The sequence below is a fragment of the Mobula hypostoma genome, chromosome 6 (genome assembly GCF_963921235.1).
Source record: "Mobula hypostoma chromosome 6, sMobHyp1.1, whole genome shotgun sequence".
Taxonomy (NCBI): Eukaryota; Metazoa; Chordata; class Chondrichthyes; order Myliobatiformes; family Myliobatidae; genus Mobula; species Mobula hypostoma.
The window spans coordinates 129406696-129432550 of record NC_086102.1 but is presented as its reverse complement, the minus strand read 5'-3'; the positions used below and the strand labels follow the sequence as shown (position 1 = coordinate 129432550).

General features: G+C 39.2%; 1 protein-coding gene across 2 annotated transcripts in view; it reads left to right on the top strand.

Annotated features, from left to right (window-relative positions):
• LOC134348396 (disco-interacting protein 2 homolog A-like) overlaps positions 1–25855 on the top strand; it is a 296806-nt gene that overhangs the window by 247457 nt on the left and 23494 nt on the right. For both annotated transcript variants that reach the window (XM_063051696.1, XM_063051695.1), the window contains 9 exons: positions 3623–3732; positions 5091–5171; positions 6476–6599; positions 10091–10212; positions 12724–12835; positions 16924–17033; positions 20804–20934; positions 22896–23064; positions 23321–23491. In XM_063051696.1, the coding sequence (XP_062907766.1) occupies positions 3623–3732; positions 5091–5171; positions 6476–6599; positions 10091–10212; positions 12724–12835; positions 16924–17033; positions 20804–20934; positions 22896–23064; positions 23321–23491 (1130 nt within the window). The remainder of the gene's footprint in view (positions 1–3622; positions 3733–5090; positions 5172–6475; positions 6600–10090; positions 10213–12723; positions 12836–16923; positions 17034–20803; positions 20935–22895; positions 23065–23320; positions 23492–25855) is intronic.

Below are 25855 nucleotides of genomic sequence, written 5' to 3'. Positions count from 1 at the left end.
GGTGTACTAATGTGACATCCCAATATTGCTCACCAGACCTGGAATACCTTGCAGTTAAGTGCCGGCCATTTTACCGCCATGGGAGATTTCAGCGATCGTTTTGGTGGCGGTGGCCAATGTCAAACAATCTCTAGGCGAACTGAGCGATGTAACCAACAAGTATGAACCAATACATTCTGATGCCTTCACCATTATTATGGGGGATTTTACCCAAGCAAACTTGATAAAGTCACTAATTAATTATTATCAACAAATCACCTATAGTACCAGAGGAAATAACACACTGAACCACTGTTACACTAAGTTCAAGAGTAGCTACCGTGCTATCCCATGTCCACACTTTGGTAAATCTGATCATCTGTACTTGGCTCTACTTCTGCTTCCTGAGTATAGGCGGAGACTGCAGAACCAGTAGTGAGGACCAAGAAGGTATGGGCCTGGGAGGCATAGGAGCCCTTACCGATGCTTTGAATCGGTGAACTTGGCTGAACTCAGGGGGTCATCTTTAAGTCTGGATGAATATGCCACAGTTGTCACCAACTTCATTTAATCCTGTGTGGATGAGAGTGTTCCTATGAAAACTTACTGTACATTCCCTAACCAAAAGCCCAGGATGAACCAGGAGGTTCGTAGTTTGCTGAGAGCAAGATCTGTAGCATTTAAGTCTGGCGACCCAGGCCTGTATAAGAAAACCAGTTATGACTTGTGGAGGGCTAGTTCAAGAGTGAAGAAACATTCCAAGAGACGCGGGAGGTGTCATCAGATGCACGTCAACTCTGACAGGGTTTTCAGGCCATTACTTCCTACAAAGCCAAACCCAACATCATGAGTGGCAGCGATACTTCTCTGTCAAGAGATATCAAAGCCTTTTATGCTTGCTTTGAAAGGAAAAATGAAATCACAGCTATGAGGATCTCTGCAGCATCCAGTGACCCTGTGATCTCTGTCTCAGAGGCCGACTTCAGGCCCTCTTTCAAGAGGGTGAACCCGCACAAGGCTGCTGGGCCCGATGGAGTACCTGGTAAGCTTCTGAAAACCTGTGCTAACTCACTGGTGGGGGTATTCAAAGACATCTTCAGTCTCTCATTGCTACTGCTGGAAGTTCCCATCACTTCAAAAGGGCAACAATTATACCAGTGCCCAAGAAGAGCAGCATGAGCTGCCTTAACGTCTGTCGTCCAGTAGCACTCACATCTGTGGTGATGAAATGATCTGCACCTGCCTCGGGAAGGAGCTGGACCCACTGCAATTTGCTTATTGCCATAATAGGTCTACAACAGATGCGATCTCAATGACTCTCCATGCAGCCTTGGGTCATCTGGACAATGCAAATACCTTTGTTGGGATGCTGTATATTGACTACAGCTCAGTGTTTAACACCATTATTCCTACAATCCTGATAGAAAAACTACAGAATCTAGTCCTCTGTCTCCCTCTGCAACTGGATCCTCAGCTTCCTAACCAGAAGACCACAGTCTGTGTTGATTGGAAATAACATCTCCACCTCACTAACAATCAACACTGACACACTACAGGAGTCTGTGCTTAGCCCACTGCTTTACTCTCTCTACACCCACAACTATGTGGCTAGGCACAGCTCAAATGACATCTATAAATCTGATGATACAACCATTGTTTGCAGAATGTAAGATGGTGATGAAAGGGCATACAGGAGCGAGGTATACCAGTTAGTTGAGTGTCGTCGCAGCAGCAACCTTATAGTCAACGTCATCAAGACCAAAGAGCTGATTGTGGACTTCAGAAAGGGTACAATGAGGGAACACAAACCAATCCTCATAGAGGGATCAGAAGTGGCGAGAATGAGCAATCTCATGTTCTTGGGTGTCAAGATCTCTGAAGATCTAATCTGGATACTACATATTGATGCAGCTATAAAGAAGGCAAAACTGTGACTATAATTCATTCAGCATTTGAGGACATTTGGTTTGTTAACTGAAACACTCAAACTTTTACAAAATGTACCATGGAGAACATTCTGACTGGCTGCATTACTGTCTGTTTGGGGGGGGGGTGTGGTGGCTACTGCACAAGATCGAAGTAAGTTGCAGAAACTTGTAAAGTTAGTCAGCTCCATCATGTGTATTAGCCAGCCTCCATAGTCTCCAGACATCTTCAAGGAGCAGTGCCTTAGGAAGACGGTGTATATCATTATACCTACCACCCAGGACATGCCCTCTTCTCATTGTTACCATCGGGAAGGAGGTACAGAAGCCTGAAGGTACACACTCAACATTTCAGAAACAGTTTCTTCCCCTCCAAATTCTAAATGGACATTGAACTGGTGAACACTACCTCTCTACTGTTTTTCTTTCTTTACAAGACTTATTTTAACTTAACTATTTAATAGACATATATATACTTACTGTAATTCAGTTTTTGCTCTATATTTGTCATGTATTTCATTGTAATGTTAACGAATTTCTTGACATATGCCAATAATGTTAAACCTGAGTCTGATTTTTTTTTTAAATAGCCGGAATTCACTATGTTTGTTTGGGATACTATGCCACTTAATTGGGACAGGAGACTGTTGCTAAACATTTTCTAACAAGTGTCAGTTGAGTGCACTTTTGTGACTTTTAGGCACTATACCATGCTTAGAACGTACAGTTTCTAAATAGTATCCGTTGCGTGTGTTTCTGATCAAAAAGCAATGATCAACAAGAAATAAGCAGAAAGACAATTCAGAACTGTTTTGCTCACTGCAGATTCAAGCATTGAGGCTTGGAGATGCCAGAAATGGTGGAGAGTGAAAATGAAACGATTTCACTGCTTCAACAAGTTAGGAACTATGAAGAATTTGAAAGTATCTACAATCATCTTGAATGTTACAATGAAAATGAGGACTTGGAGGATGTAGTCATTGAAAGTATTGTATGAAGGCAGTTCATTATCTGCACTAGGGGTCTGCACTGATTTTGTTTATTTACAATCAACCAAAAAACTGGATGAATTAGAAACTAATACAGTTTTATGGTATTATAACATTGGTAGTGTTCTACTTTGTTCTGTGTTTCATTTAAATACATAACTTGTTACTCAGTAGTTTGTCCTTTTATATACCTTTATAATAAATTCCATGAAACTTTGGCGAATTGAGGCAGCTGCTTAATTAGGCCGAAATGTACTGGTCCTGACGTGCCCCAATTAATTGGAATCCACTGTATATTACCACTGTTGCATTGTTGCTGGATCTACTCCCTGGAACTCCCTACTTAAAAGTATGGGATTAACTCTAACGGAAGTTCTGCCGCATTTTGACACTGTGGGCAATTATGGATGAATGATAAATGCTGGTGCTGATAATGATGCCCACATACCCACATATCAAAAATAAAAAATTTAAAAATCCTATCTTTCATCTTTTTAAATTATGTTAGCAAGAAATATAATTACAAAAAATATAGCCTTCTGTTTTTCAATTACTTATGACTTAAATTTGTAATTCTGTTTTTGAGTATTATATTCTGGGAAGTAGTTAATCTAAAATGTGCATCAGTCAAGTGGTTCCGTTCTTTCCCTGTTAATAACCTAGCTGGGGTTATGCTGGGTTAATCCAGTGAATAATAATGCCTTTTCTTGTATTATTTGTTGCATACAGAAGTGGGTCCTGCTTCCATGATAGTTGGTAACCTTGTGGCAGGAAAGCGAATGGCACAGGCCTCGGGCAGGGATGTCACACAGTTTGAAGACAATGATCAGGCTCGGAAGGTAAGGTTTTTTGTGTGCTGTTAATTATATGTTACACTTGTTCAGGCTTTAGGTTGTCATTAGACTTGTTACAACTTACAACGGAACTTGTACTATGAAGTGGTTGAGTTGTTCTCTACCCCTTGTATAACATAAGCATTTTAGCATGTATTACAGAAATTAAATGAGAAAAACAAGCTAGGAGAGAAATAGTTCCAGTTCCCATTCTCATATAGTGCTCATAAATGATAGTAGCTCTGGAGTATTTGAGCCATGGGGATTCAAATTCTTGTCGGGCCCTGGAATCAAAGACAAGAATTTTAAAATCAAGGCATACTTGGACAGGGATGCACTGTAGGCCATGGAATGTGATAGGGATTTTGTGCCAAGAGCATTAGGTACTATTTTACTGCCCAAAATATTTGGCTGAAATGTATTTTTTTTAAAATTTCTTTCATTTTGATTGCATACGCCTATGTTCTTAAATTCTTGAAGAATTTTAGCAAGAATAGTGCCTGATTTGAATTTGGGATGTAATATCAGATGGGAAAGCAATCCATGAAGGTTGATCCTATTGCACATGTGGGGATTGCAGCAGCCAAGTTCAACACAGCAAGCTCCCAGAGTAAATTGTGACAATGACCAAATAATGTTTTTAGTGGTACTGATTGTCAGATAAATATTAACCAGGTTACTGGGATAGCTTCCTCACCTCCCTCCTCAACCATGTGAACAAACTAGCCAGCACAAGCACAAGGCCATGAATGGCCAGCACTGACTCTATCTGATGGCCATAGGTTTAGGGGAAAAGTATTTTTATCGCAGAATGTGAAAGCTTTAAAAAAAAAAATCCTGTGGTTAATTATTTTGACCCTGACTTTATAAGCAGCAGTAAGTATGAAGGGACCTTATCAAAAGCTCAAGGCTTGATGCTGGCTTGAAGAAAGGCAACTGTTCATATTGCATTCAGCTCTTGTTTCTCAGTGTAAGTTGTTAGTGTAGCTGAAACTCCACTGTTGCTATGTGATGCACTATTGTACAAATTTGTCAGGAGCAAATATTGCAAGTAATAGTTCCTTTGGGAGGAATTCATAGTTATTATTTATTGTGATTCTGTACTAGAAACCAGAACAGTTTTCTCCTTTGTTCATCTTCTCCCTTCTTTCTGCACACCTTAGTAACTCTAGCTAAAAGTAACTTCCCTGAGTATGTTTGTTTTATGGAGTTTATTTTTGTTTTTTTTTGTATTGTCTTGCAAGTTGATGCATTTTATTATGATAAAATGCTTGTTGGCAACATGCATTTGTTGCTGTATTTTAGCAATGTACTTGATGTCTGCACTGGCTTTGACTGATAAATAACATTGTTTCTTTTCTCAGTTTTTGTTTTTGGCAGATGTATTGCATTGGCGTGCTCAGACCACTCCAGACCATCCTCTTTTCCTCCTCCTGAATGCCAAGGTCTGTTAAAAAGCAACTTATTTTATACTTAAGGTATTAAAGTGAAAATAAGAGTTACTCAGTTATCTTATTTTGTATGTTTAGTCATGTCATTTGGACTGCAGGATCCATTTAGCTGTAGTGGAATGTGAGAGTCGTAAATTAACATTGAAGAATAATTGGTGGAAACTGAGTACTTGGTGGAAACTGTTCCAGCTGCTACCATCCGAGAAACGGTATCACAACATAAAAGCCAGGACCAACAGGCCCCAGGACAGCTTCTTCCACCAGGCCATCAGACTGCCTAATTTTTGCTGACTCTAACTGTATTTCTATATTATATTGACAATCCTGTTATATATAATATTTATTATAAATTACTATAATTTGCATATTGCACATTTACATGGAGATGTAACATAAAGATTTTTACTCCTTATGTATATGAAGGATGTAAGTAATAAAGTCAATTCAGTTCAATTCAATTCAATACTTGTGCAGTGATTTCAGTTGAATTTTAATGCCCTGAGCTTAAATTGCATCATGGGTTTTGAATATTTTTGATTCTCTTATATTAACGTATTTTGAGTAATGCACATTGCCCAACACCACATTGTTTGTCCAAGTGTTGCTTTCAAATGGCTTTATCATACCAAATGAAAGTTCGTCAAAATCTAATGGAAACCAGCAACCTGTATTACTCTGATGTTAAAAATCATTTGCACTTAAATTTTGAAGATCATAAGGGTTAACTTCTTACTGCTTACCTTCTATAATGCACCTGTATATATAACTTGTATCAGCAGCAGTGTGAGACGGTTATCATTATCTATAACAAATGATGCTCTTAGCATCACATGCCATATGTCAGTCAATTTTTGTGGTTGTAAAACAATTTAAAAGTGAATGCCAGGTGCATTTGATTGATGGCCTGAAGGAAAAGCTTTCTTTGCTTTGAACAATTTTTTGACCAAACAACAATGAGACACTGGCCTTGGCTTTTGTTAATTTTGTTTTTAAACTCTGCAGCGTTTTTTTTTAAAAAAAGCTGTTTGGAAACATAATGTCCATTGAAAGACAGTTCAACGTGACATGTCCTTGAGCAATGCCATAAAAGGAAGGCCCTTAACCTTTTAATGAGGTATTGTGGGTTATTAAATATGTGGATGATATTTTTGTGATGAGGTAGATGGGTGCAAGATATTGGTTGAATATATTGAGAGTTCTTATCAAGGCACTCCACGATAATGTACAAGAAGATTTGTGACAGCAGCTTCCTCTGTCATGAATTGATAAAGTGGTAAATTTTATTTTTCTCCCATCAGGGCACTGTAGTGAATACAGCTACGTGTATACAACTGCACAAGAGAGCTGAGAGAGTTGCTGCAGCCTTGCTGGAAAAGGGGCGTCTCAATACTGGGGACCATGTGGCATTGGTTTATCCACCAGGTAATGGGGCAAATGTTCCACTTGTTTGATCTAATTGTTAGCAAAATTTGCTTCAACCACACGAAAGTTTTAATTTTGTTGAATTGGGTAACTCCAGTTAAATTCATGAATATTTATTCACTCTTTCTTAGGAATTCTAATTTGTATAAAGACAAAGATTAGCTATATTTGGCACATGTACATTGAAACATATACTGAAATATGGTGTTTGCATCTATTCAAACCAGTTGTAATGGGCAACTTGCAAGTGTAGCCATGCTTCCTCCACTGACACAGCATGGCCAGAACTTAGTAATCTTAACCTGTACTGTATGCCTTTGAAATATGAGTGGAAACTAGAGCATCCGGAGGAAACCCATGCAGTCACAGGGATAACATACAAAGTCCCTCCAGGCATTGGTGAGAATTGAACCCCATCGATGATTGCTGGTACTGTAAAGCAATGAGCTAACTGCTACACTACCATGCTGCCTCAAGAAATTTTTGGCTCACAGGCTAGTTCGCATTAACTTGCATTTGAATGTTGAAGTCATCTTGGCTCATGAAATACTACTTGCACAGCAGTTGAGTGAATGCAGTATAGAATTTGTTTTATGATGGATTGTATCTAGATTTGCTGGCTACAGAGATGGTGCTTCCTGTATTCTCTGTCATGTGAAGCAAAAGATATTAAGAGATGATGTCTTGGATTTATATAATTATGATCTTCGATGGGATGAGTATCCAGAGCCAAAATCTAGGGAAAGGTGTGTACTAAGTAGTGTGGCAGGGCAATCCAAGCATAGTGACTAGGCACCTTCGTCTCATAGGTTAAGGTTTAGACATCAGCTGAATAACTGTTTGTTAAGGAAGTTAGGTTCTGAACTTAAGTGTTCTCTGCTCTAAGTTTGATGCAACAAGTTTTAGAGAATAAACTAATTGAAAAGTTGTCAACAAGGAATGTGTGTTTATTCTGCCTGTGAATGTGGCATGAAGTTTTACCTGTTGTTTGACATTGAGATTGATTAAAATTCATTGTATATGTTATTTTGTTCATTATATCATATGAGTAAAATCAATTTACCCTCTGTTTTATTGTTGATCTGAGTCCGATGAGGTTCACTTCTGTTTCTTTGAAATTTCCGAAATGAGTTCATCAATCACTATTTGCATCTAATTGTAAACAATTCATATTTCCATTAAGCATCTTAGGATATTTCATTGTCGAGCAAAATTTACTTTGGGCTGCAAATGACCATATGTTTGGTTAAAGAGAGTTTTTAAAGAGTATTTTAAAGCATGAGGGAGAGACAATAAAACCCTAAGACATAGGAGCAGAATTAGGCCATTTGTCCCATTGAGTCTGCTCTGCCATTAAATCTTGTTAGATTTATTTTTCCTCTCACCTCCACTCTCCTGTCTTCTCCCTGTAACCTTTGACACCCTTACTAATCAAGTGTGTCCCAATAACTTGGCCTCCACAGTTGTCTGTGGCAATGAATTCCACAGATTCACCACCCTCTGGTTAAGTAAGTTCCTCCTCATCTCTGTTCTAAATAGACATCCTTGTATGCTGATGCTGTGTCCTCTGGTCCTCGACTCCTACTAATGGAAGCATCCTTTCCACATACACTCTATCTAGGTTTTTCAATATTCAGTATGTTTCAGTGAGATCTTCCCCCCCCCCCATTCTTTTAAACTCCAGTCAGTGTAGGCCCAGTACTCCTCAGACTTTAACCCTTTCATTCCCAGAATCATTCTCATAAACCTCTTCTGGACCCCCTCCAGTGCCAGCACATCTTTTATAAGATATGGGGCCCAAAACTGCTCTGATCGCAATTTACCAGAGGTAAAGAAGCTGTGAAGTTTATAAAGGAATTCAAGAGCCAAAATTCCAAGCGTTAGAAAGCACAGTCATTATGGTGAAGTGATTAAAATTGGGCGTGACAAATCTACTGGTTAAGGTGCACATAAATCTAGAAGATTCTCGGAGTGAAAGAACTTTGTGCAAATCAGTGAACATGAGCCCAAGGACAGACATATGATGAGTTTAAAGACGTTGTCAGCAAGCAAAGGTATTTGCTTTTGGTGGCCAAGACTTGGGAGTGAGGAAATTATCGCTGGTAGTGCCTTAGTTGTGTATTAACTTATGGAAATAGAAATCCAGGGTGGCAGTATTGGAAAAGGTCAAGAATGGAGATAACAGAAGTTTCAATGGTAGATTTAATGTCAGAGAAATGTATACATGTACATCCTGAAATGCTTTTTCTTTGCAACCATTCAGGAAAACAGAGGAGTGCCCCCAAAGAATGAATGACAGATAATTGTGAGAACCCCAAAGTCCCCCCCCCCCGTTCCCCTCCCTCCCGCACGTAAGCAGCAGCAAGCAACGATTCCTCCTCCCCCCACTGGCAAAAAAAAAGACCCTTATAAGAAGTTCAACAGCGGTAGGACAGAGCAAATCAATGTTGTCCAATTAAAAATCATGCCTTAACCTTTTAAGAATTGTCAAGCAAAGCACTGAGATGGCAAACTTTATTTATAGGATTTTCTTATTCAAGTAATATTGGATGTTAGGTTAGTTTTATGACTAATCTGAGATAGTGAAATAATCCAGAGAGTGGAGATTTGAATGTTAATCTGCATGCAGGTGAAACTTGGTGTTCCTTCAAATGATGTTGCCACAGGAAAGTATGGGGATGAGAAACAGAAGAATTTATGACAAAAAGTACTGTTGAGGGTTTCAAGGCATCGCGATGCAGAAACGGGTTGAAAAACAATTGCTGCCAATTTTCCATTGTTTTCAAATGCTAGATCATGCTATCTTGTCTTTTGGTGACTCAGTAATATTAACTCTTGTCCATGAGTGACTTCATATGTTGATACAATGAGCGAGCAATGCTGAAGTTGAGGGTATTTCTTGAGCAGATATTTCTACCACTGCAGCAACACACCATTTGCACATTTTGCTCATTAAAAATTGGCAGTTGGGGGATTATTAATGCAGTGGTTAATAGTCCCTTATTTGTTCTTCAATTAAGTGTTTAATTTTTTAATTGCTCAGTTTAATTTCCAATCATGTTAAGTTTCACACACACAGCCCATATAAAAGCTGTTTTTGATTTTAAGCTATTTTAATAATGTATCAAAGCAATGCTTTGAAGCTGCAATTTAGTCATGTACGGTAAGGAGGCAAGGGCTACTGGGGAACATATAACAGAACTTATGTTTATATGTCCAGATCTGTGAGACTCTGACAGTTTAATTATCAGAAATGGATTTCATTCTGCACTAATAAATTTTGTCCTGCAGATTTATCCTGGAAGAATGGTGTCAACCAGCTCTTGCTTCATAAGTGTATATTCTGTAATACTTGAATGCATACTGATGACCCAATTTCATTTCCAAACCATTTGCAGGGATTTACATTAATTTTTTGTCTAACAATTGTCATTAAATATTGTTGTCTCTACATTACTAAACAAACAACCTCATTCTGTCTCTTCTTGCAGGTATCGACCTTATAATAACTTTCTACGGGTGTCTGTATGCAGGATGTGTACCTGTTGCTGTGCGACCACCTCATCCTCAGAACCTCGCCACAACTTTGCCAACTGTCAAGATGATTGTTGAGGTATGTTATTAAATCACTGAAGATTAGTTTTATTTGTCACATGTACATCCAAACAGTGGCCATTTTATTAGGTACAGGAGTGGAGTCCACTGTGATCTTCGCTGTTGTAGCCCATCCACTTCAAGGTTCAACCTTGCCACTGTTATAATGTGATTTACTGTCGACTTCCTGTCAGCTTGAACCAGTCTCTCCATTCTCCTCTGACCTCTCTCATTAATAAGGTGTTATAGCCCACAGAACTACAGCTCACTGGATGTTTTGTTTTGGTTTTTGCACCATTCTCTGTTAACTCTAGAGACTGTTGTGCATGAAAGTTCCATGTGCACAACTCACTAATCCGACTGTATATCTTTAGAATGTGGCAAGAAACTGGAGCACCTGGAGGAAACCCATCCCCTCGATGTATAAGCTCCTTACAGACAGTGGTGGGAATTACAGCTGCTGCTATAATCGTGTTACGCAATCTGCTTCACTACTGTGTCACCCGACTACACTAGGCACCTTTCCCAGAATCAATATTTTATGTTGCACCACTATCTCTGGATTGTTCCATGAACTTTAAGCACAAGATACTATTGATGATGGAATCTGGAGGCAATACACAAAATCACAAAATGCTGGAGGAACTTGAAGGGTCGGTGTACATCTGTAGAAGAAAATGAACAGTTGACAGTTTGGGTTGAGACCCCTCATTACTTGCCAGCTCTTGTTCCCATTCCCGCCCCCTCCATCCTTTTATTGGATGATTGGTCTCGAACTGAAACGTCAACTGTCCATTTCCCTTCATGGGTGCTGCCTGACTTGCTGAGTTTCTCCAGCATTTTGTGCTGTTCCATTAACTATCTTGCTTTAGAATTGACTGAAATCTTGTGAACTATGTTGCTACCTCTGAATAAGAATTACTACCTAATCAAAAAACAATAAAAACTAGATGCTGGAAATGTACAATGAAAACAAGAAATTCTGGGAGTACTTGGCAAATCTGGCAGCATCTATGGGGACGGAAATTGAGTTGATTTTGCAGACCAAGATCTTTGATCAGACCTCCCATAATTAAGGGTCATTGCCATCCATGTAGAAAATATGTTTAATGGAACTACTATGAAAGCTAATTTCCATTTAAAAATACAACTGGAAGACATGCTTACAGAAGCAATGTCCATTGTATGGATTTCCTAATATAACCATATCAATCACTATGCTGCAAGCCATGGGACAAATGTAACAGACAGAGCTCTGCTAAACAAAGGGATAGTTGTTAAGCAATACTTCAAAGTGCTTTTATGCCTAGAGCAGGGATTTTCAAACTATGGTCCATGGTCCCCTTGCTTAATGGTATTGGTCTGTGGCATAACGAAAGGTCGGGAACCCCTGGTCGAGAGGAACTAATGGTAGTATGTTATGTCACTTTGCTGTATATGCAAAGTATTAGAGATATTGTTAAATCAAAATGCTGTAATAAAAAGAAACATTCATCTTGATTAAGTAAATCCCTATTGAAGGAGAACTTCTCTGAATTATGAAAAAAGAAAATTTCTGAAGATTTACTCATTTGTATGTACTGTTTATATGACCACTGTGCAGCAAAGCTCGTATAGTCTCTGATAGAATAAAGTTCTGGATTGAAGCCAGCTCAAATGAATAGGACTTGTTCAGTCAACTGGCGTAAACCAGTATGGTAGTGCAACTGCTTTGCTTATTCTATCCACTTATTGCTTAACAAACATTTTTTTGGTTACATGAAACAAGAAGTACTCATCAAGCCATCATGTTTTATGTGTAGGAATCTATGCTTCAGTAAAATTCGGAGAGTAGGCAGGTAAAGTAGGTAATCCTAAATTGAGGCAGTGGCTTTATTTAACAATATTTCACCTAGGACAGTGAAAGATTGAAGGTGAAAAAACGAAGGTGACTGTAACACCTTAGTCTGAATGCATTACTTGTTTCCTAGTAATTTGGAATATATGAATTTAGGATGGATTTTTTCCCACTGTTTTACATGGGTTCTTCTGCTAAAAAAAAATGAGATTATTTTGTGCTATATTAGGTAGAAACAGGTGTCTCCCATTGAATCTGAACATTTATTGGGCTTGTTTATAATCCATCATTATTTTGTTGTCCATAAATCAAAGTGTACAGGTATATTAGAAATGAAAATGTGAAGAGACAAATACATTTCTCGGGTAAAATTCTCTCATTTTGATCAAAGATCCCTAGTCTGAACATTCGCGATATTTCTATTGTCATTAGGATTTTCTGTGCATTATCAGCATCATTTGATTTTAAGTTTGGAGTTTCATAGTGTAGGAATAAAGACAAGTGAAGTTTTTGGTTTGTGTGAAGGTAGTTGTCCCATTAACAGCAGAAACCAAGTTTGATAAGCAATGGGTTGTTTGTGAAATGAGTTGGTATTTGGGCCAGCTCATGTCTCAAGTCATGGTACATCCACATTATCTATAATGATACTCTGTAGGATGTATTCACAGTCCACTATTTACCTTTTCCTTCCAGGTAAGCAAATCTGTGTGCATACTCACAACACAAGCTATATTAAAACTGTTTCGTTCAAAAGAGGCAGCTTCAGCAGTGGATGTCAAGACCTGGCCAACGGTTATAGATACTGGTAAGATTTTACTAAATAAACATGCAATTTATTAGTTGGATGATAGGCTATTTAAATATTTATCAATCTATTGGAGAAAATTGATTGACATCATATTTTCATTGGTGACTGAAATAGTTCATACCTAGAATAAATCAGAAAAAAATGGAGAATAAGCCTTTCTGATCGGGGAAATACTGTTGTTCATAATATTGACCTATATTATCATATAGCTCAATATTAGGATTGCTGTCAGTGAGTATCTTCCTTAAGATACTGCACTTTAGAAGTTACTTATACAAATATACTATACAAGTATACTGTTTTGGATCCAGTTGAAGGGGACGATCTATCGGGGGAGCTGCAGTGACCAGGTCTCTGGCACTGAGTGTAGTGCTGTGGCTCAGAAAAGAAGAGAGGTGAAGAGGACTGCAGTAGTGATAGGAGATTCCATAGTTAGAGGAAAAGTGACGTGATTCTGGGCATGGGATAGAGACACCTGAATGGTATATTGCCTCCCAGGTGCCAGAGTCAGGGATGTCTTGATCGGGTCTGTGGCATTCTAAAGGGGAAGGGTGAATAGTTAGAATTGTTGGTGCATATTAGCGCCAATGACATGGGTAGGAAAGTTGAAGAGAGATGTTAGGGAGCTAGGTAGAAAGCTGATAAGTGCTACGTGCCAGTGAGGGTTAGAATCAGAGCATTTGGCAGATAAATGCGTGGCTGAGGAACTGATGCAGGGGTTCTAATTTCTGGATCATTAGAATCTCTTCTGGGGAAAGTACATCCTGACCTGTACGTAAGGGGTAGGTTGTACCTGACCCTGAGGGGAACCAATATCCTAGCAGGCAGGTTTGCTAGACCTGTTTGGGAGGCTTAAAACTGTTTTGGCAGGGAGATGGGAACCAGGGTGAAAGGACTAATGACAGGCCAGTCCGTTTACAAACCGAGGCAGTGTGTGCTGAGACTGCGAGCAAAGACAGGCTGATGGTACAGCAAAATTGCAGTCAGTGGGATGAGTTGCAATACAAAAGGGGAACGAAATTGAAAAGGGTGATGAATACAGGACTAAAGGTGTTATATTTGAATGCACACAGTATATGGAATTAGGTGGATGAACTTGTAGCACAGTTACAGATTGACATGTATGATATTGTAAGCATCACTGAAGCGTGGCTTAAAGAAGATTATAGCTGGGGGCTTAACGTCCAAGGATACACGTTGTATCAAAAAGGCAGGGAGGTAGGCAGAGTGGGTGGGGTGGCTCGAGTGGTAAAAAATAAAATGGAATCCTTAGAAAGAGGTGACATAGGACCAGAAGGCATAGAATCCTTGTGGGTAGAGCTAAGAAACTACGAAGGTAAAAATACCCTGACTGGAGTTATATACAGACCTCTGAACAGCAACAAAGATGTAGGCTACAAACTGCAACAGGAGATAGAAAATGCATGTCAAAAGGGTAATGTTACAATAGTCATGGGGGATTTCAATATGCAGGTAGATTGGGAAAATCAGGTTGGTGCTTGATTCCAAGAAGAGGAATTTGTAAAGTGCCTATAGGATAGCTTTTTAGAGCAACTCATGGTTGAGCCCACTGTGGGATCAGCTATTCTAGACTGTGTTGTGCAGTGAACTGGAGTTGATTAGAGAGCTTAAGGTAAAGACATAGGGGACAGTGATCATAATATAAAAGAATTCAGCCTGCAGTTTGAGAAGGAGAAGCCAAAGTCAGATGTATCAGTATTATAATGGAGTAAGGGGAATTACAGAGGCATGAGAGAGGAGCTGACCAAAGTTCATAGGAAGGAGACACTAGCAGGGATTACGGCAAAGCAACAACGGCCAGAGTTTCTGGCAACAATTTGGAAGGCGCAGGGTAGATGCATCCCAAAGATGAAATAGTATTCTAAAGGTAGAATGATGCAACTGTGAATGACAAGGGAAGTCAAAGCCAAAGAAAGGGCGGATAATAGTGCAAAAATTAGTGTGAAGTTAGAAGATTAGGAAGCTTTTTAACTAAAAAATTCATAAAGAGGGAAAAGATGAGATATGAAGGTAAGCTAGCCAATAATATTAAAGAGGATACCAAATGTTTCTTCAGATATATAAAGAGTAAAAGAGAGGCAAGAGTAGATATCGGACGACTGGAAAATTATGCTGGACAAGTAATGGGGGAGAAGGAAATGGCGGACGAGCTAAAGTACCAAAGCATTTTTCATCAGTCTTCACTGTGGAAGACATTAGCAGTACGCCGGATGTTCAAGAGTGTCGGGACAGAAGTGAATGAAGTTGCCATTACTATGGAGAATGCTTTGGAAACTGAAAGGTCTGAAGGTAGATGAATCACCTGGACTAAATGGTCTATGCCCCATGGTTCTAAAAGAGATGGCTGAAGAGATATGGAGGCATTAATAAAGATCTTTGAAGAATCAATCGATTCTGGCAAGGTTCTGGAGGACTGGAAAATTGTAAGTGTCTCTCCACTCTTCAAGAAGGGAGAGAGGAAGAAGAAAGGAAATTATAGGCAAGTTAGTCTGACCTCTATTTTCTGCTTAGGAAGCCTGACCTCTGTTGTCTGGTTGGGATGATGTTGGAGACAATTATTAAGGATGTGGTTTTGGGGTACTTGGAGGCACATGGTAAAATAGGCCAAAGTCAGCATGGTTTCCCTATGGGAAAATCTTTCCTGACAAATCTCTTTGAAATCATTGAAGAAATAACAGGTAGGATAGACAAAGGAGAATCGATAAATGTGTACTTGGATTTTCAGAAGGCCTTTGAGAAGATGCCACACATGAGGTTGCTAAACAAGATAAGAGCCCATAGTATTACAGGAAAGATAGTAGCTTGGATAAAGCAATGGCTGATTGGCAGTGGGGGGGGGGGCGCGGTGGAATGTGGGAATAAAGGAAGCCTTTTCTGTTTGGCTGCTGGAGACGAGTGGTGTTCCATTGGGGTCTATGTTGGGACGGCTTCTTTTTATGTTATGTATCAATAATTTGGATGATAGAATTGTTGGCTCTGTGTCCCAAGTTTGCAGATGATGCAAAGATAGGTGGAGGGGCAGATAGTGTTGAGAAAGCGGAGAGGCTACAGAAGGACTTAGACAGATTAGGGGAATAGGCAAAGAAATGGCAGATGGAATACAATGTTGGGAAGTGTTTGGTCATTCAAGTTGGTAGAAGAAATAAAAGCATAGACTATTTTCTAAATGGAGAGAAAATTCAAGTATCTGAAGTGCAAAGAGACTTGGAGGTTTTCATGCAGGATTCCCTGAAGGTTAATTTGCAGGTTAAGTCGGTAGTGAGGAAGGCAAATGCAATGTTCACATTCAGTTCGAGAGAACTAGAATATAAAAGCAAGAATGTAATGCTGAAGCTTTATAAGGCACTGGTGAGGCTTCATGAAGTACTGTGAGCAGTTTTGGGACCCTTATCTAAGAACTGATGTGCTGACATTGGCGAGGGTTCAGAGGAGGTTCACGAAAATAATTCCAGGGTTGAAAGGCTAGTCATATGAGGAGTGTTTAATGGTCTGGGCCTGTACTCTCTGGAATTCAAAAGAATGAGGGGGGAATCTCATTGAAACCTGTCAAATGTTGAGATTCAACAGAGTGGATGTGGATATAATGTTTCCTATGGTGGGAGCGTCTAGGACCAGAGGGGACAGCCACAGAATAGAGGGACGTCCAATTAGAATGGAGATGAGGAAGAATTTCTTTAGCCAGAGAATTATGAATCTGGAATTTCCACAGGTGGCTATGGAGACCAAGTCAGTGGGTATATTTAAGACAGAAATTGATAGATTCTTGGTTAGTCAGGACAAAAATGGTTGTGGGGAGAAGGCTGGAGATTGGGGCTGAGGGAAAAATGAATCAGCTATGATGAAATGGTGGAGCAGACTTGATGGGCAAAATGGCCTAATTCTACTCATATTTTATGGTCTTGTGTGTTGACCTGATCTGATCTCAGTCTGCATCTCTTTTTGGGCATGTAGAATTATTCAGAGTGCCTTCTGTGCTGGGAACAAGTTTTACCAATTTCTGAGTTCATTATAGTGCAGATGTTTTAATTTTGATCATTTTTGACAAATTTATGTATTTTGATCAGATGACCTACCAAGAAAGAAGCCCCCCCAGATATATAAAGCCCCAACACCTGAAATGTTGGCATATCTGGACTTCAGTGTATCTACTACTGGAATCCTGGCAGGAGTGAAGGTATGGCATCTTAACAGTTGGTTAGCTGAGTATTCAATTCAGACTTGTGACAATTATATGAAATCCTGCAAACTGCAATCTGATTTGGCCTCTGCCCATTGCTGAATAAATATATTTTTAATTGGTCATTCCGTATATGTACAGGTATTAATTAAGGGATTTGTAGTAGGATTTTAATCCTGTTCAACTCTGTACAATTTGGAAGGTACAACAGCACTGAACCCTAATCACATCTTTGACTGAAGCACACATATAAAATCTTATTCATAAAGCAAGATTTACTGGATTTCAAGTGAACTTTTTAAAAATACCAGTTACATGTCCCTATTTCCCTCCAGGCATTGTATATACAAATTATTTCAACTTATGAGATTGTGCATTTTGGACATTCAAACCATGATAGAACCTATACTGTGAATGGCAGTCCACTAATAAGATTGTGGAAAAGGGGGACCAGAGAGTATAAGTACCTGATTCACTGAAATCAGCTGTGGAAGTAAATGGAGCGGTGATGAAGATGTTTATCTTGCTGGCTTTCATCACTCAGGGCACTGTACTGATAAGAGGGGACATAATGAGTAAGATCACACTTGGAGTACTCTGTTCAGTTTTGGTTACCCAGTTATAGGAAAGACCTTGTCAAGCTGGAGAAGGTTCAGAAGAATATACAATGATGCTGCCTGGGCTAGAGGGAATTAGAGGGAGAGGGTGGATTGTCGTTCCTTGGAGCTTAGAATAACGAGAGGTTAGAAGTTCAAAAAATCATGAAGACTATGGATAAGGTGGACAGTCATTCTTTTCTCCAGGCCTGGGGAGTCCAAAGCTAGTGAGCATTGATAGAAAATGAGGGAGAGATTTAAAAGAAATCTGGGAGGTAGTTTTTTTTTACCTAGATCATAATGAGTACTTGGAATGTGCTGCTAGAGGAAGTGGTTAAGGCAGGTAGAATTACAGCATTTAAAAGGCATTTGGATAGGTACATGGAGGATAGGGGGATGGGCTTCGAAGGTTATGGACTGAACACAGGTAGTTGGGGCTAACAGGGAGGTTGCTGTGGTTAGCATGGACCATTGACCAAATGGCATGTTTCTATGCTGTACAATTCTATGACTAATTGCAAGGAATAAAATTTCACAGTAGTGGCGGGGAAAGGATGGTATACAGCATCACCACCTCACAGCACAAGGGATGCAGAGGATTCAATCTTGACCTTGTGTGCTTCATGTGGAGGGTTATCAGTTTTCCCTATGATAGTGTGGGTTTGCTCCATGTGCCCCAGTTTTCTCCCACACCCCACAGATGTGCAGGTTAATAGGTTAATTGATAACTGTGAAGTGTAGATTGTATATTGTGTATTGTGTAGATGCATGGGAGAATCTGGGAGGATTTCTGATGGGAATGTAGAGAGAATTTGAATATGGGATTAATGTAGTGTACACGGGGGGTGGGGTTGATTCTCTACATGGACTTGGTGAGCCTGAGGGCCTGTTTCTGTGCTGTGCTCTAAAGTAAATCTTGTATTTAAGCATGCTGTTTATTACATCAGGGTGTCTATAAGTCATCTCAGGCTCATGACATATTTTAGAGAAGTGTAATCATTGTTACGGTGTTGAACATATGACAGAATATTTATATACTGGTATTACAAGCTCCTCCAAACAGTAGTATCCAAGATAGTCTGCTGTTGCTAATATCAATTGATGGTAGACATTCAGCAGGACACTGGGAACTGTTATGATTGATGCCGTGGAATCTTTTGGTACTGCACAAGAGGGCAAGCATTTAACACCTCAGTGGTCACTAAGAACAAACTTCAGAGGGGAGGTAATGGTCTTTTGACTCTGCAGGACTTCTAGAGGAGGGCATAGAAATGGATTTGTTCTGTGATTCTTGTCACCTTGTGCACTTGGCAATTTCACTATGCATGCACATCGGCCTTGTCGTGAAAGCATCCCGTCTGAATCCTCTAAGGCAGTGTGGATTTGGACTGCCACCACTGCACACTCTTCCACTCCATACTCCCCTCTAATGAGTCTTTACACAGTGTTCCTAAGGCTCAGTGTCTGGCAAAGTTCCTTGTGATATGTATCTTTGTAACCTAATTCACTCATCCCTGATGGTGCTGTGAAGTATGAAGTGCAGTGACATCTTTTGTTCCCACCCAAACCCATATGGTGGTCTCTTGTCCAATTCCTGATTGTTGCCCTGAATGGAGGAGGAAGAGGAAGAAGAGACAGCAGACACTGTATTAGCTTTATTCTCCCAGATTTTATCCTCTCATCCCTCTTCCTGAGTGCTTCTCTCTCTTCCATAACAACCTTAATGTATATGGCTACTATTAGGAGTGTGCCTTTAAGTGCTGATATCTTCCGGTGACTGCTGCATTTGTGTTTGAGGCAGGTACAATCTCAATTTTTAAGCCAGTTGAAGAGGTACATGAATTGGAAAGATTTAGAAGGTTACTAGACAACAGGGTAACCTGTTGGGGCACCCTTTGAGAGAAGGGTAGTGCAGTCTGATGTGACCAGAATGAACATTAAGTTTTCCTGAATGCTATTGGTATCACTTTACTTTGGAAACTGAAACCTCAGTTTATTAAAGAAGAACGATACGTAGCAGAGCAAATATAGCTGCTCATTTAACGAAGGACACTTTTGATGGCATTATTTCTGGTTTATCTGCCACCCTTGTGCCTCTCATTGTCATTCTGGAGACTTGCAGCCCTTTCATCCCTGGTCTCTTCATCTCTTCTACTGTTTGTTGTTTGTGTCTTATCCTGGAGACGTGCATGCCTCTCCTCCTCTGTCTCTTCTTTCATCTTTTTTTTGTCCTGACTCATTGATCCTGGAGTCGTGCAGCCCTGGCCTCATCTGATTCTTGTTCTCTCCCTCTCCTTGCCGCTTCCCAACGTCATCTCTTGACCATAATGTCCTCCTTCCCTTTCCAGGCGGCATAATTAGGCTGACCATTTTTTTTACCCTAATGCTGGATAGAAGATACGAAGCAGTAACACCAAAGGATGCTGATTATTCTTGATGATGTAGTTGGCGCTCTCCTAAATGGACGTGATATAGTCACCGCTGTCCTTTGACTGCAGCAAAGGGTTTTATGGGTGTCTCAGAGTACGTCATTACAATAAGATTTAATGATCTCTTATTGATGGGTGGCAGTTAGATCTGTCCCAATCCTGCACATGCTGATGGTGGTTAGCAGAATGTGACCCTTCGAAATAGAGCTGCCCTGCGCTTTTGCTCTGGTAGGTGTCGCTGCTGAGGCCGGCCTTGCGCATGTGTCGGGCTGTCGCGTCCCGATTTCCATGATGGCCAATTGGGTCTCGGGTTAAAAGGGAGCCTGTTTATTTTGGCAAATGAGCAATTTTATATGAATATATAACTGTGAACTTCACCTGCATTCTGTCAGTTAGCGCATTTTAGTTTGATTTAGACAAAAAAAACTGCTGCTGTAATGCACAGTTTGCGCTAATTGGAGGTCACAAACAGACAGACAGAGCATGAGAGTTTTAGTAGTATATAGATGGGCCAAATGCTGGATAATGGAATTAGTTTGGATGAGGTCTCTTGATGGGCATAGACCAGTTGAACAGAAGGGCTGTTTCCGTGCTGTTGTAGCTCTTTGATTCTACAACTAGTGTTAATATGATTAGAATCTCACAGCAAACCTGGTTTTAAATGTTTTTAACTTTCCCTGCTTTAAGGCCAAATGCAATCATGAATACATATTCATTTGAGAATTGTCTTTATTGTCAACAGATGTCTCATGAAGCAACTAGTGCTATGTGTCGCTCCATTAAGTTGCAATGTGAGCTCTACCCTTCCCGACAGATTGCAGTTTGCCTTGATCCCTACTGCGGTCTTGGTTTTGCACTTTGGTGCCTCTGTAGGTAAGAAAAATGTTCCTAAAGACATTGATTATTAAGATGTTATCTGTTGGCCTAGAATATGGGGTGAAGGTAGAGGGTTGTTTTTATGATTGTTCCTTATGACTTTTCCCAGGGATCGGTGTCAGGAGCTTTGCTGTTAATCATATGGAATCGGAATTGGTGTATATTGTCACGTACCCAGATACAGTGAAAAGCTTTTCTTGCATACTATTTACGCAGATCAGATTGTTACACAGTGTATTAAGGTTGAACAAAATAAATCAATAATAATGCAGCGTAGCCGAGAAAGTACAGTGTAGGTAACCATTAAGTTGCAAGATTCATAATGAAGTAGAGTGTGAGGTCAAGAGTCCAACTTATTGTACTAGGGATCTATTTAATAGTCTTATAACCATGGGTAGAAGCTTTCCTTGAGAGATAATGTGGATGTAGGAGGCATGATCGTTGAGTTTGTAGGTGGCATGCAGATTGGTGGAGTTGATTGTATGAAGAGTAGACTTGGTCTGCAGGACTATAATAATGTGTTGGTTAACTAGGCTAATAAATGGCAGATGGAGTTTAATCTAGATAAATATGAGGTAATTCATTTTGGGAGTACTAATGAGGCTGGGACACCATGAATGGTAGGATCCTCGCGAGTTTTGAATATAGGCCTTGATTTGCAAGTTGAAAGGTCTCCTTGAAGGTGGCAGGACAGGTAGGTAACATAGCAAATGGATTCTGCCCTTTGTTACCCGGGGCATTGAATGCAAGAAAAGGGAAGTTATCCTTTAACATTATACTATATTGGTCAGACCCCATCTGGAGTACAGCGTGCACTCGTCACCACTCTATAGGAAAAATGTGATAGTGCTGAAGAGAGTGTAGAGGAGATTCACCAGGATGTTGCAGGGAATGGAGAAACTGAAGAGGCTCTGTTTGCTTTTCCTGGAACACTGGAGATTAAGAGACATAACTGAAGTATATAAAAAACTGAGGGGTATGAAAAAGGTAGACTGCAGGAAACTTTTTCCCAAAATCAGAGGAGCATAAACTAAGGGTAAGGGGCAAGAGATTTAGAAGGGTTCTGAGGGCACCTTCCTTCACCCAGAGTGTGTTGAGTACTTAGAATATTGTGTGAAAATGTGTGGAATCATTTAAGAAGTAGACAAGCACTTGAATTACTTGGGCACAGAAGATAACTCGTCAAGTATTGCAAGGTAATGATAATATGGATGTCTGCCCAATGGTTCACATAGACATGGTGGCCTGTTTTCATAGGGTATGACCCTGCTGGAGGAATTTAACTGCAAGAAATTAACTCTACCGTGGCAATTACATAATTCTTCAATTTGTAACAAAGTTAGTGTCTGCAAGTGCAAAAAGACCCCTATATTTTCATACAAATCAGTGATAATGGGAAACCAAAAGACAGTTCTAAAATGTAAAGTTGTTTTAATGCTAATGCACAGTCCTTGCGTGAGCAAACCAGTCGTGACAATAGAAACTATTTATGATTTAATGTAATGTCAAATAAAGAACAAATTTCTAGTTTAATTAACTGAGCTGAAACTAATGTGAAAATATCTTTCTAAGTGGAAATTCTTCTTTTGGTTTGGTATTAATAGGTGATTACAGAGCATGGCAAGTCAACATTTTGAAACTTAACCTGTGATAGCATAGTGAGTTCAGTCTGCTAAACTTTGGTGTCTCAGCTTGCGGAGTTGCTACATAGCTATGGGGAAGCATCAGAAATGTAGAGCAATACTCAGTTTTAAGGTGGTCTTATGATGGGTCTCTCAACACATTTGAGCAGCATGGAAAGAATCAATTTAAGTGAAAGAAAATTAAAGCTATTCTCTGTATGTTCTCACATTTATTTTTTGATTTATTTATTTGGTGAATTGTGTAGGCTTGCACTATGAGCACAATTAAAGATGTCAGATATAAATTTTCATAATTATTTTGTTTTTTTTTCTTAGTGTGTATTCAGGTCATCAGTCCATCCTTGTTCCTCCACTTGAATTGGAGAGCAACGTCTCTCTGTGGCTCTCTGCAGTTAGTCAGTACAAAGTGCGCGTGACTTTCTGTTCCTACTCTGTAATGGAGATGTGCACTAAAGGACTTGGTGCACAAACAGATGCACTCAAGGTAGGAGCCAGTAATGAATCTGGAGTTTACTTGGCAAATTGTGTCAATAACTGGGTCATTTGTTGAAGTATGCTGTGTTAGCTAGATGACAACAGTTTGTCTTTTCAAATCATATTTAATCTTGTTGAAGTTTATGCTAATGGCATATTTTGCAAAAGGAAATCACTTTACCTGTTCCTTATAAATCTAAGAAATGTCACTATTTTCATAATCTCTGCACTGTCATGATCTTAAGACCATGTTTTCTTTTTCCAAGGCAAAAGGTGTAAATTTGTCCTGTGTTCGAACATGCATGGTGGTTGCAGAGGAGCGACCACGTATAGCGCTTACACAGTCCTTCTCCAAGTTATTTAAGGACCTTGGACTATCTCTGAGAGCTGTCAGTACAACCTTTGGCTGCAGGGTCAATGTGGCCATCTGCTTACAGGTGAGAATTTCATGATATAAGCTAAATTAAACTGAAAATCTATTGCTTTGTCAATATCTTTCAGTGAAGAGTAAACCCTCAACTGAGGCAATGCCACAGGCTTCTACCGCTTTCTTGTTTCTGAAGAATACCTAACTGCCCCAAGTTTATCTTGGGCGAAACTACAAGTTTGATCTGAATGTCCAGTTTGAAAATTACAGGAAGTGAATATGTAGTAAAGCTGTTATGCACCTTAGGAGATAATATCCACCATTTTTCTCTGATCAGTTTAGAGCCATGGATCTATCCTTTGAAAATAGTCACCGGTCCCTGCATCTACAACCCAATCCCACACAAGAGAATAGTAATCAAGTCACCAGTGTATCAATGTGATGTTAGACTAATTGGCACTATCATTCTGATGTAATGAACTTCTGGTGCAGGAGTCTCCGATTTCAGAGCAAAGTCTTAGAATTTTGTTCTCACTTAGCAGTTAATTAGGTAGTGGTGGCTATAGAAGTAGAGAGAGAGGGAACTGTTTAAGGAGATGTGACAGAGTAGTTCTGTTTATGATGTACATAATGTGTTATGCCCTTGCCATTGGCCTCTTGAAAAGTACCACTGTGATTTAATTAATGGCTGTGCTTTGTCCATAGTTTCTTTGGATTCTGTATTTAAGCAGCAGTGTAATTTTTTTTTGCTAACCACTAATCCAGTGTCTTCAGTAACTGTTTTGCTGTTTCTGTTTGTCTCTTGTCTCTTGCTTATGCTTCTCTCTCTTTTAAATCTGGCTGTCCCTTCCTCTCTGTGGGCTGACCTGTGTCATCTCCTTTCCTCGTTTTCTCCTCCCTCATACTCTCAGCCACACAGGCTGGGCAAGCTGGCTGAGCAGGTAGAGTAATTTTTGTGTCTTTTTTTTGTCCCAGATTATCATCTAAGCCAGCTGGCAAGCTTATCTAAAATTTATTTATTGCAAAATGATAAAGCTTAGAATTGCTGCTTTATTTTAAAGCTGAATGATTTGGAAAGAATCATTTCAGTGGAAATTCATCTTGCAAAGGAAATATGTGACTTGTTGATAGAACTTAAGTGAACAGATAGAATGGCATTGGGTGAAATAATTTTTATCTATTGTTTTAATGGTAATTACCTATTAACACTGCTCTAAATCTTCCTATTATTTTGTTATTTAACCTCCTCTCTTGTTAACCCTGGTTTTATTTTCCACTGATGAATGGTAGATACCATGACTTTGTTTACAGTTTGAAAATGAGTTCACATAATTTTATCATGTTTGTGTTTGAAACCTAAAATGGGTACGTTATTGGAATACACATGGCAGGTAAACATTTTAGTCCCACCTGGACTTGCCTTAGAATGAGGTGCTGTCCTGTATGATGAGACATCTAAAATCAATCAATTTTAGTTCCAAGCTCCTGTTAGGTCAGCAGCAAGCGTCTATCAGTGGTGTCCATTTGTTTCTTCTGCATTTGCAGAATATTTTACCTGTGAAAAGTTATTTTACTTGTAGAGCACAATCTCACTTAAGCACTGCAAATTGGTAGGGACTACTTGCCATAGAAATTCGTTAATACCAAAGAATTTTTAAAAGAAAAAAAATAGTTGGAGGAGCAAGTGTAGAGAGGGAAACATGCTATTAAATTCAAATGTTATTTTATAGTTGCTAAAGGGTCTTGTTATCATGAAATGTATCATCTATTTTGTCTGTAATGCTTAATTTGCATTTAAGGATATTTACTCTTTTTAAATCTTTTTATTGAATAAGTATACAAAAGGGTAAGCCATATAGGCACTAATACACTGTTAGAATATAATAAAATTACAGGAAATATTAATATAGAAAAAAAAGTGATACAAACAATGTAATTTAAACATAACATACTAAGGTAACATAATAGTATACTAATTTATATATATCAATAGAGAAAAGGAAAAAAAAAACCCACCGTGCAACTAAACTAAAAGCAAAGCAAAGCAATGGGCTAACTTGGAACCAAGTAGAGTTAAAGAACTTAAAATCATGTCCTTAAACCCGACCTCCATTAAAAACAGTAAAAAAAAACAAGAAGGGTATATAAATATGGAGCAAAAAAGAGAAGAAAAAAAAATTACATTAAATGAAAATATTGAATAAAAGATCTCCAGGTCTGTTCAAATTTAAGTGAGGAATCATAAGGATTGCTTCTAATTTTCTCCAAATTCAAGCATAATATCGTCTGAGAAAACCAAAAAAAGGTGGTTGGAGCATTAAGCTCTTTCCAATGTTGTAAGATACATCTTTTCGCCATTAAAGTAAGAAATGCAATCATTCTATGGGCTGAAGGAGAAAGATAACTGGAAATTTTAGGTAGTCCAAAGATAGCA